An 18,183-nucleotide genomic window follows, 5' to 3' on the forward strand; every position below is an offset into this window, starting at 1 on the left:
TATTATTATTTACCTATTTTTAGGATATTCACCTTTGAGACATTCATTAATGACTTAATCAACAAAAGAAAGATATGCATATTGCTTTATTCTCTAATAAGTTGCATTTGAACTAGTGAGAAGGTCGTCTGACGTTATAGCTCAAGAGCATTTGGTTTCACCCTTGAATGCACTTTCAAAGTCTCCTGTGGTTATTCATTTACATCTTACAGAAGATAATCCCTGGGAGATGTTCTTTCCCAGATTTTTTTTCTGATGACATCAGCATATGGTGTAGATTTTCATTCTAGAATCATTACAAACTCATTCTGCACAGCCATGATTTGCTAAAAACAGGATGTAGTACTTTTTTGTCTGTTAATAATATCTATCTAATTACTTGTTAACATCTGCCTAATTACAGCAATGTTATTAATATAGGATTTAATTTGATTCTTTTCAGGCTAAAACATTTGTACAGTTTGTACAGTAGCTTTGCTTCAAGTGCTATGTAATCTTTTCTTTCTTAAAGGCCTATGCTAAGAAGGCTGCATTAAAAGGTGGTTTGGATAAGACGGTGAGTCTCAGAAAGGATTTGTCAGAGATGCACGAGTGGATAACACAAGCTGAGGAAGAATATTTGGAAAGAGATTTTGAGTACAAAACACCTGATGAGTTACAGAAAGCTGTTGAGGAACTCAAGGTAAAAGATGAACTAATTCCTTCAGCTGTGTTCAACCTTCTTTTTGAAGCTCTCATTGTAAAAGAAGTCTACTCTTTGTTTTAGAAAAGTGCCTTTTCAGATCTACTTGCCTAAAGTTAAACATAGTAGGTGGTTTGAAGTAATTTCTATTTGGAATATGCTAGAAGATATTTGATATTCCCCAGCACCATATTGCTTTTTTTTAACAACTTGCTTTATTGGACGTTGATTTGGATGTAGCTTCAACATTCTTCTACTTAAGGACTAATTCCTAAAAATTGGGTATTAGCAGCAGTAGAGTGAAACCAGTTTTAGGTCTTCTCTTTGATTAGAATGGGCAGAAAAAACAGGATGTTAGGATGCATCTTGGTGTGTGTTATGTATGAATATTATGTCTTTAATACAGGAATATAGAAATACCATATTTTTATCTCAATTTATAATGTTTCCTTCATGTGGGATGAACATGCCTTTGGACAAGACAACTAAATTGTGATACATGCTTCAATACACTCTTGCTAAGCCACTGGGATTTGGGCTTAATTCCTATTTCAAAGGTGAATTGTTTGGCTATTCAGGAAGCCAGATTATAACCTGATTGCCATTATATTTATAGCTTTGACAATCTATTCAACACTTGGTCTTCAAACTGTTAATTTTCCATGTTTTTTTCCAGTGTTTGAGAGTTTCAGACCATGCAACGGATGATATCTTTATTTACTGACACAAATAATTTGCTGCCAAACAGAATACACATTCTGAAAAGTGTATACACACAAGGAAATTTATGGAACAACTGAATTGTAAATGAGAAAAAATATAAAAAGTAAATATCTGCTCTAAAGATACAGTTCTTTTTAGTAACTAAATAGCAAAAGTCAGTTTTACACATTGCACTGCATATTAAAACAGATAAAATGTATAGTTTTATATACAAACACCATCATGGATTCCTAGTAGATATTCTGTACCCAGATGAAATACAGCCATGTTCATACTGTGACACCTTGACCTAGGAAATAACCAGGTCATTTGTCATGATCTCACAACAGAGAAAATCTGGACCAGAATTCTGTGTTCATTCTGCAGCCCATTCCTTCCCACAGCTAGAAAAGAGGCAAGTCAAGAGCAACGTTGTGAGCTTCTCTAGCAATGGCAGCCTGATCACAGTTATTCTGGTTCATGAACTTCCTCAGACCCAGAGAGAAAAAAAAGAGTTTTCAGGAATATGGTTTTGATTTGATGTCTTTTGGGCAGGGAGTTCTCATTGTAAATTCCTGTGAAGGCCTGATGGCACTTTTTATAGCATCACTATGTTTCCAGTTGGGATATGATCACATTCATAGACCCCTGAAAGCATTCAGAGGAAACAGTAGTAGGTATGAACATCTTTTTCATGAGACCAAACAATGAGGGAGGAGCAAAAGTGTGGATATACAATAGAGAAAAATTATTTTCTGTCTTTCTTTTTAAATGCAGGATAATGACAGTGACAAGAAATATTTTCCTATTTTTCCTGCCTTTCTTGTGATTTTACTATTAAATCTGAATACATGAATTTGTAACACAACAGATTTTTTTTTGTTTTGTTTTGTTTTGTTTTGTTTTTTTTTTTGTTTTGTTTTTTGTCATTTTTATTTCATAAGTTATAATGCTAAAGATGCCTGGAACATTTCTTGGAGAAAAAGAAAAAAAAAGAAAAAAGTACTGAAAGGTTCCATTAGTCTGAGAGCTCCAGAACACTAGATGGTTGTGAGATGTTAAATTGTGTTGAGTATTGTGTATTGACAATGAAATGAAACAAAAGATTTTTGGATGGATTCAAGATTATTTCAGAAAGCCTGGGAATTAAATGTCTCATCTTGTATTTTTGTTTTATTGTAATGTTGTTTGGGTATTTTCTTCCTCTAGAATTCTGTCAGAGAATTCTGATAGTTACTAGAAATTACTTTCCTTCTTAAACCAGAACTACAACTTCTCCTTTTGTTTTCCTTTCCAGAGGGCAAAGGAGGAAGCCCTTCAGAAAGAAGTGAAAGTGAAGCTTATAACAGATTCCGTGAATAACTTTATAGCAAAGGCTCCACCAGCAGCTCATGAGGCTTTGAAAAAAGAGCTTGATGTTCTAATTACCAGCTACCAGAAACTCTGCAGCAGGCTGAATGGAAAGTGGAAGACTTTGGAGGTTTGATAACTTGTCAGTTGTTGTATTTATAGCCCTTCTAACTGCAAGAAGTAAGGTGGAGAGCAGAGCTATATCATCGTATAGGACTGCGGGTAGCCCAAGGCTATCCTGGCTTTATGAGCCATATACCAAATACCCCATGTTATGAGCCACACAGAAAGTTATTTTGGGACTCATATCTGCTGGAGAGTTGTGTTGCAAAATTCTGAGACACAGCTCTTAGGTCAGAGACAGCAATGGCTGCTTAAGGTTCTTATCCCTCCTGAGATCAATCCAGGAATCTGGTGTTGTAGCAACCCTCTGATGTTCTCTTCATCAGCTCCTCTAGGCTTTTCTTGCCATGGCTAAGAATTTTGATTGAGTGGCTCTAAGCTGGCCAGGTGGTGTTATCTCAGCATGGGAACATCATTTGCTCTGCTGGCAAACTGAATATTTCTCGTGCATTTCGAGTTGACCCTGCCATTTTGGCCAACTCCATTGCAGATTCGTGCCATGGGACTGCTTTTATATTATACAGTAGTGACGATGAATTAGATATCATTTTTTGCTGTTAATGTTGCAAGAGCTAAATTTTGTTTGTGAGTAATTTGCAAGAGCTAACCTCAATAATATAACAGGATAAAATTTATTCTGTCTGAATTTCAGCATGGAAAATTAGGTGTATAGTCTAAACTGGTAATCTGTATTTACCCTGATCATTGATGATGTGTTGTTGCATGTTATAATCCTTCTATAACCCTAATTTGGTGAGAGCAAAGTTAGGTGAGATGAATTGCACTCTGGGAAGCTTAATCTGCCAAGAGTTTAATGCATTTCAATAACATTATTTTAACTTCTAGTCACAAAAAATAGGAACAAAAATGATTATTTATGGAGCATTTAAATGTTTTGTTTGTGTATAAAGTGCCATTTTTATCTGCCTATTTAAATATCTTCAGGCACTGTGTAAATTAGATATTAGACAATAATTTAATTTCAGGAGAATAAGAACATTTCACAACATTATGTTTAGTACTCTAGCACTTAAAAGGTCTATAAATTGAACTAAATGTGGTTTAGAATTAATTTCCATAGAGATTTTAGTCTGAATTCTTAAAAGCTGACATTTTATAAATCTGTGATTTAAGCAATTAATATATAGAATATATAAGGAATCTAAGTGCATTTTTATAATAAAGACATAAATTTCTAACATGGGTCTTTAAAAATTCTGCTCACTTTAATTATTTCTATAAAAAAACTTTTCAGAAAACATATGAAGTCAATAATACATGGAAATGAAGATTCCAATTTTGTTTTGCAGAGTTCACATTTTCATGTTATTTTCTGTGGTTTTGCTCTGTTTAATCAAAATGGTGATTTATTTCTGTTTTATGTTAATTTGGATCGTGTGAGTACTGGCAAATAAAATCACCTATATGGCCCCATAAGCCTCGGATATCAACCAGATTGCGTTTGGGAAGAGGCATGAATGTTTTCAGTATTTCAATAAGTGAAAATTTTCTGTGAGATTTTCAGTCTAAATGAACCTTTTCTTCATCAGGAGGTATGGGCATGTTGGCGCGAATTATTGTCATATTTGGATGCAGAAAATAAATGGTTGAATGAGATTGAACTGAAACTCAAAGCAACTGAAAATGTCCAGGGAGGTGCAGAAGAGATTTCTGAGTCTTTAGATGTAAGTGCTGACTTAAATAATAACCAAATCATACGTTTTGATAAATTGTAAATTTCACGTCATTCTAAACATATTATGAGCTAGAATTACACATGAACAAGGCACAGAATATTTTGGAGGTCCTGAGGTCTTACTAGATTTAACAAATGAGATTTTGAATTCAAATCCATCCTAAATAAAACAATAATTAAATGTGTTGTGCTCGGTGTCATAGACAGTTTTGGTAAAGATAAAATAAGCATTCTTAAAAAAGAAATCTATCTCACTTCAGCCAATGAAAAAAATGTTGAAGGCATCAGAGAGGGCAAGTTTTCATCATAAGAGGGCAACTTTGTTTATTATTCTTTAATTATTATTCATGAAGTCTTTAAAATTAATAGAAATTAATGCTTGTAGTGCATCAAAATATTGCATCGATATGTTGTTGAATTTCATCCATTTAGATACTCAAGCAAGTTTTTTTTTTTTATATTAAGGTACATGTACTCTCACTGAACTCATTGGGTATAGTCCACATCTTTAAAATTCAGCAGTAAATTTTTTGCTTTATGAAAAATTTTTGTGCTTCATAATATGTAATACAGAACATTAGGTGTCAAGGCATGGAACATAAGTATTTAATATTTTTTTCTCTACTTTTATTGTATATGAAATGTGAAATTTATTTCTTATATTTTTAAGGCAAATTGGGATTGCTCCGTAGAACCTTATTTAGAAAAAGGAAAATAAACTACTTTTTTTGACTTTTTTTCAGTCTTTGGAACGTCTGATGAGACATCCAGAAGATAATCGCAACCAGATTCGGGAACTGGCTCAGACTTTGACAGATGGTGGAATCTTGGATGAATTAATCAATGAGAAACTTGAGAAGTTCAATACTCGGTGGGAAGAGCTTCAACAGGAGGTATATTTAATCATCCTCCCATTAAGTAGAGGACTGTGTAAAACTGTTTAAAAAATAAAAAAGTTATTTTATTGATACAGTTCCAAAACAGGTCATAAAAAAAATTTTACATTAGAAGTAGTTTTCATGGGTGTGGTGAGCTAACTTCAGTAGGCAGCAAAGCACCACAAGTCTCTACATCTCCTGGTACTTTGGTGGAGATTATAGAAGAGGCAAAAGTGAGAAAACTCACAGATTGAGAATAGGTTGATTTGATAAGTGAAAGAAAAAAAAGGTAAAAGCAAGTGATGCTGAAGAAATTACCTCCAGGAGACGAATGTTCAACCAGTCCCAATAACAATTTTGGAAACACTTTTCCTCACCTCTTTCTGTTTTTGAGCATGACCCTGTGTGTGGTGCTCAGCTCAGCTTTCCTGGCTGTGTCCTTGCTCAGCCCCTTGCCTACCCCCAGCCTGCTCACTGGAAGGGGCAGGGTGAGAAAGAGAAGACCTGGGTACTGTGGAACCCCTGCTTAGCAGTGGCTGAAACATCCCTGTGTTATCAACGCTGTTTTGGCCACAAATCCAAACCACCGAACTATACAGGTTGCTGTGGAGAAAATTAACTCAGTCCCAGGCAAAACCAGTAAAATAGGTAACCCCAATGTTTCAAAATTGGAGTGACCATCTAATAGATTCAGTCTTTAATTGCATATATAAGATCTTTTCTCTGAAAAAAGTCTTAGCAAGAAGCAAATTATCTTCAAATTTAAGTATGAGTAATATTTTTTACAGATATATTTTTATTAAACAATAAATAAGTGTATTTGTATCAATAAAAGGTTTAAAAAGACACTTCAATATAGAAATGTGTAACATAAGAGGAGCCAAATCTAGCAATGCACTATAAATATGAGGAACATATCAGCTCAGTACATGGTGAAGAATTATTAGGGAAAGACCCAGCAAGGGAAGTAGACAGCCCCTTTATGACTGTAAGCAGAACATGCTCAAAGATAAGCTACAAATACTGTCAAAAATTACTCAGTTACAATGATATGAATGATGCACAAGTACAGATTTTTGGAAAGCAGCTGTATTAGAAGAATTACAATCTACTATGACAATGAAAAAAAATTTGCTTCTTTCGTGGTACTAGAAACGTACTTGGTTTTGAAAACAGTGGAAGTAAAAACACTACAATAAAAATTGTAGGAGGGTCCTCAGCTGTTCTGAGAATAAACTTTAAGGATGGGGAGGGAAGGAGCCTGGTGGTGGTTCTGGTGCAGTGCAGGCATTCACATAATTCTGGACAGTTGGATGGTGTCATAACAGAAAAAGAAAAATAAATAAAATAAATATAAATGTCTTCTCTTTTTGTAGCTTTTTTTTTTTTTTTTTTTTTTTTTTTTAATCTCACTTCTGTTGGAAAGCAGATAGATACACTCTCTGGAATTCTTCTTGGTATTTGTTATTTTTTTTACTGACTAGAAAACTAGGAATATGCAGAAGGCTTCGAGGATGTGAGAACAAGCATTTGAAATAGTCCTTTTCAGTGATAGTTGAATACTATTCAGTCATCACTAGTAGATATTAAATCAAAATTCATAAAAGCTGCAGAGATTTAGTGTCAAAAGCATATAATGAAAATGTTGTGTGAATTATGGAAATAATTTGGATGAGTATATAAGCAAAATATATTAGAAATTTATTCACTGCTCTCCAATTTCTTTCAAAGATGAAAAAAAATTGGTGTGGAGGACTTCTTTAAAAGCTTCTCTAAAAGCTTGGTCAGATAATAAGTACTTAAATACTAATGGTGAGATCTGAATCTGAAATGGAAAGATTTTTTTTTTTTTTTTTTGGTAGATTCCTGATACTGAATTTTCTGTGCTGTTTATGTAGCCTCTTGAAATTCAAGCAGCATTCTCCTTGTATAAAAATACATTGCAGGCACATAACACAAATCAGTTCATGTTCAAGGTCACTTCTTCAGACAGGCTAATTGGCAATCCTAAAGTGGTGAAGTTATTTGTTTTTATTTGAATAATTGTGCGGGTGATTACCAAGACAATAAGCTCATGTGGGCAGAAACTGATATGTGAAATATTTATTCACTACTAATAGAGCAACCAAACCAACCCACTTCTACATGAATGATGCTGCAAGACAATGCAGCTTTGCTACTGAGATAGAGATTCATTTTTAAAGGCAGATAATGGCTTTATATTTGTGTGCTTTATCTTTAGTTAACAAAGACGGAGTGTGTTTAGTTTGCTTTTGAACATTTGGGGCTGACTGATAAGCAAGGTATACCCTATCCTTACTTTTCAAGGACTGATTCACTTACAGTCCTATATATGAGATTTAAGAGACACTGAAGAATTTGAAGCTAATATTGCAAGCAACCATCAATGCTGAAAGTCATTTATGCCCAGCAAACTTCAGAAATGTCAGTTGGATATTCTTAAAACTATGCTTGCAAAAAACTGTACAAAATATTATTGTTCATATGGGCTTTACACTCGACTCAGTTATTATTATTGAGTCCTGTCTCTTAATTAATTTTAGGACTCCCCTGAAGATTACCTTTGGTTTCTTTCAAAGAGCACACATTCATCATTTGACACAATTTGTCTGTTTTGCTCTCCTCTCCAGAGGAGAAGGAATATTTCACACCCCATCTCCACATGATTGCTTTGAAGGCTGCTAAGAGGGCTGCTTTTAAAAGTTCTGAGGCATTATCTGCCTGCAGTGATAACCTAAAGAGATAGAAGAGTCTTCTTTGGTCTAGTTTGCAGTTTTGGAATTCAGAGGATCAAAGTTGAATATCACTTAATGCTTATTGAGTAAATGGCTTTATTTGTAGCCATTTACTCAATAAGCACAGGGCCCAATATTCCTAGAACTTGCAGAAGAATTAGTTCTGGGTTGGAGGGTATTAAAGATTCATGGGTCCAAAGATAATGTTTTGAATTTTAAAAAAATGTGTTTCTAATTAAAGTCTAAGCACAAGCATTAATCCACTCAGAGATTAAGTGGAGATTAACATGTTTGGAATTTGATGTGAGAGGTACAGAGAAGTTCTGATATATCTCAATCACAACTATTATAACACCAAGACTCTGGCTGAATTTTAAAGTCATTTAAACAATTTAGGAAGGAATTTTAAAGTTTCCTAACTTTTTAACTTTCCCTGTGGCAATGTTTCTCAATAACACAAGCGTATAACTGAGCCAGAAAAAAACCCCGACAAGCTACAATTTCCATCTTCCTTAACTGACCGTTTTCCATGAGCTCTAACTTATAAGCTAATTAATGAATTTAGTTTTGCATTTTAAATAAACGTGCCCTGTAGTGTAAGTGCCATAATTTTCAAAAGCTTTTGTTCTATTACTTTCCCACAGCCCAACTACTGAGTACTGCCTCAACAACGTTACTTGTTTTTTAAAACTCTAACCAACATCTTGGTGACTGCATGTGACTGATGTCATTAAATAGATGAAATGTATTATTTAAGCAAAACTGGCAATATTTATAAATATAACATTATAACTTTCAACATCAAAGAATTAACTATGGTCCTTTTCCTTAATACTGCATTTTGTATGGATAATATGCAATGTTGATATTTCCTGCATTTATTATTGACCTTTGGTGATTTGTAAACAGGTTTATGCAGGACATCATGTCATAAGAAGTGTTATGTTTATCATAAAACCACTAAAAATCTGTAAAATCCCTGTAGAAACTTAATTTTTTTAAAAAATCCTTTTTTTTGTTTGTTTGTTTCTCTTTCATTCTGATTGTGCCTAACAGCAGATATTTTTTCTTTTAATTAGTTTTCCTTGACAGCTGTCAACATTTTGCTGGCTCAGAAATAATTAAACAGTTGTTTGTTTTCCTGAGATTTTCTATTTAGCAAGTAACTGTCAGCCACTTCTCTTTAGAGACCAAAGCCTTCAGCTTTATTGACTATCATCTGATAGCAAAGCTGGAGCTTCTTGTTATGTTCTCAGGCCCATTTTGACATAACAGTATTAAGCTATCTATTTGTTTTCTACTATGGAATAGAAAACCCATAATATTTCAGGAAACAAATGAACAAATGAAGCACCCAGAATGTCATAAATTAACGTAGTTTTATATCATAAATATTTAAAATTTCAGCTCTGAACTCTCACCTGTCTTTAAAAAATAGGCCCAAATAGATTTTCACACAGACAGACATGAGATGAAAGGACAAATTTGAAACTCAGGTCCAGAGTTGTTAGTGTGTAGCAGGACTACTCTTTTTTTGTAAAGCATTCTAATGCTTGTGCCCACCAACAACTGTATTTTACTGAAAGATAAGAAGGTGGCTGCTCAATATTGTGGCATTCCCCTTGATTGTATTTATTCAATATTCTGCAATGCCAGTGGTAGTACCAGGGACCTACTTAGTGAAAAAGATTAGATCTTTGAATAAACTGTTGTGTACTAGAAAAAACATGTTACATTACAAGAGTGTATCATACCTTTTATAAGATGATTTTCATTCCATTTGTTTTGAAAATATCAACGAGGTCAGGTATAAGCTTGACTTTAGATGAACATGCAGGGCAAGATCTGTTTCCAGTAAGCAATACAGGCAAAAAAAAAAAAAAAAAAAAAAAAAAAAAATAAAGAAGCACCTGCTTGTATCTGAGAAAATCACCACACCTCTGAAGGTTCTATTTCCCAAAATTCAGCTGTATGTCTCTTCTCCCATTGCCAAGATAATTCCTCTCTTCTACTGCTGAATTCATTTATTCCCTTAAACTGTTCACAGCTTTGGGAAAAGACTTCAGCTCACTTGGAAGAGGCAAAATATCACACAAGTTCTCAGGGTGTAGTCAAATTCCCTCTGAGGACAATGAAAGGGGGTTTGTTTGGTTTTGTATGTGTATTGTGTGCACATAAAGACATCACAACCATGAATATATATTTATCTGACTTTGTATTTGCTTGGAATACAAGTGCAAAAATTCAGTCAGACCCAAGCAAGGATTTGTTGTAATTTTTTCTTAAGCTCATAATATTTGATCAATGAGTTTGGAAATATTTTCTTTTTGTATTCTAAAATGGGATTTTGATATACATAGTTTCTGATGATATCAGCACAAAGATGACAATTTTTCAGTCACCGCTTATTCTTTATAAGATACTAAGTCTTTGGGAATTTGCATGCATTCTGCTACTTCATTGCATGCATGCACTCTGTTTCCCTGGCTGGCAGCCTGAGAAAGTATCTGTACCTAAACAAGTTCCCAATTCCAAATTGTAGTTAGCATGGAACGGAGGTTCAAAGATTCAGGTGTTGCAATAAACTAGTTTATCAGATAGATGTAACACCGAATTTGTGTCCAGCATTTTGAATTCTGCAGAAAGTGCAGACACTTGTTTGGATGACTGATAAGAATGGAATTTTTCAGTGTCTTATTTTAAATGGGGAGCTTCTCTGCAAAGAAGGACACTGCAGCCCTCAGGAGGAATGGATTCTGTGGGTGTGTTAGTCCTGACAGTTAACCACAGAGATCAGTATAAAAGCAGGGAAGTTCTTCCACGGTTCTTCCATGCTCCTCACAGAAGGATGACCTTACCCATTAGATGTAGAAAGCTACTTACACTGTTTCTGATCTAATGTGTCTTTCAATCTAGCCCATAGTGACGCAGATGGATTGACAGAGAGTCTGTATCTAAGCCAGGCTGACAAAGCAGTAGTAAATAGTGCCAAGGTAAACGGAAGCAGTGTTTTTTAAATTCAGCTCTGGTTTTTAAACTCACTGCTTTGAACAGGCTGAGGAGATTTTTATGTTAAAATCTCAAATCAGCTGAAGATAAAAGTCATTTAAGTAGCAAGCCTTAGTACTGCAGTAGGGTAATAATATTTAGGTGGTTTAGGTGCTCCCATTAACACTGACAGCATGAGTCTGATATGTAAAGCTGCTCAGTTCCAGAGAAGGTTCCTCGAACTCGCAGTGGTACAAGATTATCTGATCAGTTGTTTTGAAATAGCACAAAGCAGCTTACAAAAACAAATATAGAAAATACTGGTTGGATCCCTATCCTTTAACTAAGTCAAACAGCTAGCAAGAGTGCTCAGAAGAAATAATCTTCATTTGTTACACGTGAAGCTCTGTAAGAAGCTGAGCTCCATGAAGAAGGTGCAGATATATCAAGTATTCTCACTGAATTGCTGAGAGATATTTTTGTTCAAGGTAGGAGTGTTGTAATGGGTATGAAATCAAATTAAAGTATAGCTGCCTTACCAGAGAGAAAAAGTGTGATTTGACTTGAAAAATGGCAGAATACCTACCAATGTTATTTAAAAGATGTTGCTTTCACCTTTGATTCATGTCAAATGAAGTTAGTCACCTTTTTCTGCGGGCAGCAATATGGCTGGACTTGTATGCAGAAAAAGTGTGTTGTATTTGAAGTTGTTGGTAATTGTGTGCTTTGCACAAAGCAGGAACTCTGCTAGGCAGTACTGGGGTCCAAATAAAATATGAGTCTATGGGTAGGCACAATGACAGATGGAAGGATGTACCAAGTTATTTATTACCTGATAAATGCCTTATTAAAGTGCCGTAAATGATACTTAAATCTGATTCATTTATGTGAAGTGTTTAATATATGTGTGTTCTAAGGACAGCTTGGATGGAGAATTTATTGTCCTGATTTGTTAAACCATAAACTGAACTCCTTTGAAAGGAAAACATCCTTCTCCAAAAGAGGATTGTGTAAAAAGCCATGGAGGCACTACTGGTGGAGTAGAAGCAAGATTCAACTTCTAAATTTTTTTTCCTCACAGGAGGAAGAAAGTAGCCATTGCCTCTTCCAAACAGCTATTTATGCTTCATATAAGAGAAATCCAGCTCAACAGAATCTTTATCCCTCTCACTTACTGAGGTGGATTGCTTTGGATAGGATTGTGATGACAGTAACCCTATTCTCAGTAAACAAAGTCTCTTGAATTATATAATAAGATCAGGAGGAGCTCTCTGCCTCAGAAAGAAAGACACCACTGTCAGGATGGTTTGCTTATGCAGCTTTGGCATCTTGCACTCTGAATAGACATCTCAGTTTACACATTATTTTTTAGGATCCTTCTCTCTTTAGAACTTGTCTGTGCAATCTGTGTGTTGTTTGTTTCTTAACGAGAAAGCTGAATGGGTGGCAAAAAGATACGCAATTTATCCTACAAAAAGGTGGAGGAGAGCAAGTCAGGAGTCCTGTGTCTGATTCTTTGCCTGAATTTTTTTTGGGAAAAAAAAATTGTGTGGAAAAAAATGTATTGTGTGCTTTATTAGTGCAAATACTCATAATATTGTTGTTTTTTCTAGGCCGTGAGAAGACAGAAAAGCCTTGAGCAGAGTATCCAATCTGCACAGGAGACTGACAAAACCCTGCGCTTGATCCAGGAGTCTCTGGCTGTTATTGACAAGCAGCTAACAGCCTATGCTGCAGACAGGGTGGATGCAGCTCAGGTCCCTCAGGAAGCACAGGTGAGTTAGACACAGGTTCAGCTTATGTGTTTACTGCTTTCCTTTATCAACCAAAGAGTGTTTGGTTGTCCCTCAGCCTCTTGTTAAAGAGGATTTGCAACATGATCAGCATGAAAGTGCAAGCAAATTTTGTGTAGGATTACTTTGAGAGGTTTAAGCTACTGTCCTAGTAAAGTCATATTTTCCTTCTGATTTATATTATATTATATTATATACCAGTCCAGAAGATGTAAAGGACTGTAAATGTCATGGAAGACTATGCAGTAATTTTAAAAAGGCAAGGATAAACAATGTGGTTCTTGAAAATCCAGCCCCAATTCTAGAAAGAGAAAACTCATCATCCTCACTACTGTTAGATGACACTTTTGCAAAGTCGATTATGTGATTTGTTACTAAATTATTGAAACATAGAAAACATTGTTAATTATTTTGTAATGTGAACATCAGTGTACTAATATTTTAATTTTTACACCTCACTTAATTTCAATAGAAAAAGCTTTTCCCAATCTTTACACATCGTGAAATAAAAATGTCCATCTAATTATCATTTTTTACTTACTTTCTTCTGTAAGGTCTGCTTTACGGCAGCATTAAGAGGGTAAGAATATGAATGAAATAAACCCAAACATCTCTGCAATAAATCTATCAACACTTTCCAGTGTTACATACTTCAACTTCTCTGTTAACTTCATCTAAGTTTAGGTAGTCAGATTATGAAAGTAAAAAGGGAAAACAAGCTACAGGGAAGTTGAAAATTAGTGGTTTTGTACTGATTTTAGAAGAGATACTCAATTATGGGTTTCTTGGCATGCCTGTAGAGTTTTAAATAACTCTAAAAAATAATAATCTTTTATGGAGTACTTTAGATGACCTTAAGTATATTCAGAGCTGAATATATGTAGCGCTTAAAATATTTTTTTCTCTCATTTAAGAAATAAATATTTCTGTGTCTTTTGAATTAACATGTGGATGGATGTGCCTTTCAGTTACTTTTTGTGTGTGTGCTTGTAGGTACATGCAGGTATTTTTGTGTGTGTGTTGGGTCAATAAATGCTGTATCTGGAAAACAGGAACACATCTGGATTCAGTCTCATTGTGAAAATAATTTTTATCCTACTTTATTTTCTTCGAATTTGTATCAGTATAATATCAGGAAATTTGTTTCCGTTTGAATCTTAGGTAATCCAACTATCTGTTGATTCTCTTGAATTATTTTTCCTCTTCCTAAAAACAGGCATGATGTAAGCAATTTTTTTAATCAGATAAAAAATAGCGCTTTTTTTAAGATGCATATGTTTAATTTCTCATCTTGTAATTATGTGAAGTGAATGCATAAGAAAAAATTGTATAAACATGTAATTTTTTTTCTGGTGTGTTTGGACCCTTAGGTGTTTCACATGTCCCATGGATACATTTGATTTATGTGCATCGTCAGGTACCACACTGGGAATTACTACAGGCTGTCTAAAAGGAAGTAATTCAGAACTTCAAAAACTGAAGCAGCACAAAACCCAATCAACCTTAATTAGCACACTTTCATAAGAAAATTTCAGTTCAGCACCTTTGCAGAACTTATTTTTCTGGATATTTTATTGTCTAATGTCAGTTTCACCTGGTTGTTTCATATCCAGTGGGAAAACCAGCATAGAGGCTGCTGAGTTTTTCTCTTTCATGTTTTTATTTTATGGTGCCAGTGAGACCTAATGAAAAAAAAAAAAAAAAAAAAAAAAAAAAAAAAAAAACTTAATTAACAACTGAACAGGTCTAATGCAAATATTGAAGTTCTCTGAAGTTCAGTTGTGAATCTCTTTAAAATCCTTAGAGGGAAAAGGGAATAAGCAATCATTTGTATGTGGGTAGATAGACTGAGTCTCTCCCTCAGCAAAGATCCAGTGGCAGAACAGGCACATCCTGAATGGCCACGTCTCCTGTGGAGCTTCTGCTGGCATCTTTCTTTTGTAGAGCTGAAAACAGTTAATTCATGTAAGATACCTACAGTAGTGTCTGCACAGCTGGAATGGGAATCTTTCAGTCAGTGATGATGCTTTCTGGGCAGGGATCTGTTTATCCATGCTGAGGGATTTAGCAGCCCATTCTGCAGTATGTGTTACATTTCTAAGGGAATGTATGGGGGAATTTATAATCAGAAAGCTGCTGAGCTTGGGAGGCTCTGTGTGTTTGCTTCAAAAAATTCAAATCCATTTAGAGGATTGATAGGAGGAATAATCTTTGTTTCCACTGGTCAGAAATTAACCTCAGAAAACAAATTATATTTAGCTTCTCTTTTTAAGTGAAATTATCAGTTTAGTTTATTCAGAAACCTGACAGAAAGAAAGAGGAGTCAAATGTGTGCTGTTCAACTTTTTCTTAGGATCACTTTTTGAAAGTAAATTCTGTGTGCTTCTTACTCCACCATGTGGCGCTGAGACTTTAATGCTAGAGAGCCAAAGTTACCTGAATTATCTGGAGTACAATTAAAGATGATATATTCAGACAAAAAAAACCCTAACAGTGACCACATAGATAAATAAATTCAGATTCCTCAAGGCCCAATTATGAGAAAACCTTGAGTGAGGTAAATTTTATAGCAAAATTCCAAAAGGAAGGATTATTTATTTGTATGCTTGATCTCATGATCCCAGTGGAAGAATATTTCTAAACTTACAAAAAAAAAAAAATGAAGTCATCACAAGAATTTGCAGTTGTTGACTTTTTTTAAAGTATTTGTTAACTGAGAGGACATATATAAATCTGTACCAAAAATACTACTTTTATATGATAAAATATTTTTCAAATAATTATTTGCAACTTTGTTATTCAATGACTTTTGGTGGAAGAGAGAATTTCTACTTTGCATTTCTGCTTAGTCTGAGTGACTACATGAATATTTTTACATTATGGGAAAGAAAATCAACTTATTTAATTTCTCACCTGCATATGACAAATCACTTATCTGCTGTTCTCCCCAGTCAAATTATATAAATTGTGGTGTGGAGAATAACTTAGTACTATGTTTTTGAAAAGTGCAAAAATAATCTACTTTTCAATAAAATCCTTGGATAATTTCAGTTCTGTTGTGATAAGCACTACATGCCTGGCTGTTTTCTAAGTGAAGATGCCTATTTTACTGTTTTTATAGTGTCTTTGTGCTTTGTTCAGAACCAAAGTTAATGTGATGATAGAAATGGCAGAATGGTTCAGTTGTTCAAGCTGTTACTTGACAAGATGATGCTGTGCTTCATTGCCTTCAGACTAATATTTTGGGACAAAGAACTCGCAGGTGTCTACTTTGGAAAATGTTAAAGTTATCTACACTTACCTTTCCTCTGCTGGAAATTGTGAGGATTGTTTTGTTCAGCCATGTGTGGATCAGGGGTCAGAGGGAAGAGCTGATAAGTGTTATTCAGAAGCATAAGCACATTTTGTTATTAAGTTGGAATATCTATGCAGATTTCTGTATTATACAGGTTGTCACCCTCCCCACATCTCCATAACATATGAACACTGTGTTTTGACTGTGTTTATCATGCCCATCTTGCTCAGTAGTGCCTTGTCAGTCATGGTTCTACGCTATTCTTCCTTTCTTTTCTCATTTGGACTCTCCAGTTTATATTTTTTGAAAGTTAGTGTCCATAACAAAGCATGTAGTTTGAGTTAAGAATTACCTGTATGTCATTTGTGCTGTAACATCATCTTCCATGTGTGTTATATGCTTATATATATGAATAAAAGTTTTGCAAATTTCCTGAAAGATTGCCAGTGATGGCAAATGAGAATCCTTAACCTATAGGACACAATAATTGATGCACAGTAGTATTGCTTGGTTACACATAGTACATTATATTCTGATGTTCTAGAAATGAAATGAAGACAAGTTTTGCTCTTTATTAAAAAAGTAGAAAAGAAATAGACAGGAACCACTGAGAAAAGATGGGGATAATACAAGAAAAACAGTGTTTTCTTATTATGGATGTTAAGTTCAAGCAATAAATTTGTGAGTCAGAAGAGACACAAAAAGTCAAAGTGGTCATTTGAAAATTTAATGATAATGGACATCACAGGCAGGTGTTATAAATTCTTTTATATCTGTTTGTGACTGACTTAATTTTTCTGCCTCTGAGCAGCAGTGGCAAATAGAAAAAAAAAAGGAAAAAAGGCTTTCCATGCTAACTTTTCTTTTAATCTTTCCTCTAATGTGTTTGTTCTCTCCAATTCCACATTTTGATGCCAGAGAAGATGATGTTTCATCTCTCTCCTGCAGAGCAATTTAAAACAGTAAGATAGAACAATCTCTATGCAGTGTCCCATAATATCTAATTGCTGAAACACTACTCTTAATCTGTCCTGTGTTCTTCTGACCTGTTCAGATAAGAGCTGTTCAATTATGTGCTTTCCAGAGGGACTCTGAGGTTGAACAAAGTAAATTGGAAAATGCAACCAAAAACCAGTTTGTTGATGAGCTGGGGAAGCAAGCTGTTGAGATACTGGGTGTGATATTGTATATCTTTTAGCATTCAGGCTCATTTCTTCCTTTCATATGCAGTTCTAACATCCAAGATTATGAAAAAGTATTTGGCTTCAGGTACTAAATCGCCACCTGTTTTGTTTGTGTGCAGCACAGAAATGGAAGATAATCCTGTTACAACTCAAACACACTTCAGGCGGAAATTTTAAACTTAGACAAGGACAAAATACAAAATAAGTGCTTGATGAGTAAATAAACCTTTTATTCTTCCTGGAATAGTTCTTTTAATTGACCTTTTTTGTTTTCTCAAAAATTAAATATCATATTTAGAAAAATTATATTATTTGCTCCAGATGTTTCTGGCCACTTCATTTAATGGCCCTGTCAAGGAGAACTCAAAATACAAAAGATAAAAAAAAAATACAATTTTGATAATTTTAGAAGAAAAAAAAATCTAAATTTGGATATTTCTGCTAGTCATTTTTCTTTTACAAATACTTTGCTTTAGAAAAATATTTTAATTCTCCAAATAGTACTGAAAAATTCAGAGTCATATATATATTCTTGCAATTAAACTTAATAAAGACATAATGGTTTCATGTATTTTTCTTTTTCTCTTACAACTTACTTTAATACATATTTAATATAACTTGTGAAAACTTGCTTTCAGTGAAATGTTGAAATACATAAAACATTATAATGATATAGAAGTCATTATAACCATGTAATAGAAGTATAAAGTAGGCAGCATATGGTGTACAGAGCTTT

The 18,183-nt window shown here is 34.3% G+C and overlaps 1 protein-coding gene across 10 annotated transcripts in view; it reads left to right on the forward strand.

Annotated features, from left to right (window-relative positions):
• The window catches only part of DMD (dystrophin), a gene marked incomplete at its 5' end in the record, with an annotated part of 1,168,120 nt that overhangs the window by 520,840 nt on the left and 629,097 nt on the right, over positions 1-18,183 (forward strand). For all 10 annotated transcript variants that reach the window (XM_083855614.1, XM_083855615.1, XM_083855618.1 and 7 more), the window contains 5 exons: positions 512-682; positions 2,682-2,864; positions 4,408-4,542; positions 5,297-5,446; positions 12,789-12,950. In XM_083855614.1, coding sequence (XP_083711740.1) covers positions 512-682; positions 2,682-2,864; positions 4,408-4,542; positions 5,297-5,446; positions 12,789-12,950 — 801 coding nt within the window. The remainder of the gene's footprint in view (positions 1-511; positions 683-2,681; positions 2,865-4,407; positions 4,543-5,296; positions 5,447-12,788; positions 12,951-18,183) is intronic.

The sequence above is a fragment of the Zosterops lateralis genome (assembly GCF_965231275.1).
Source record: "Zosterops lateralis genome assembly, chromosome: 2".
Lineage (NCBI taxonomy): Eukaryota > Metazoa > Chordata > Aves > Passeriformes > Zosteropidae > Zosterops > Zosterops lateralis.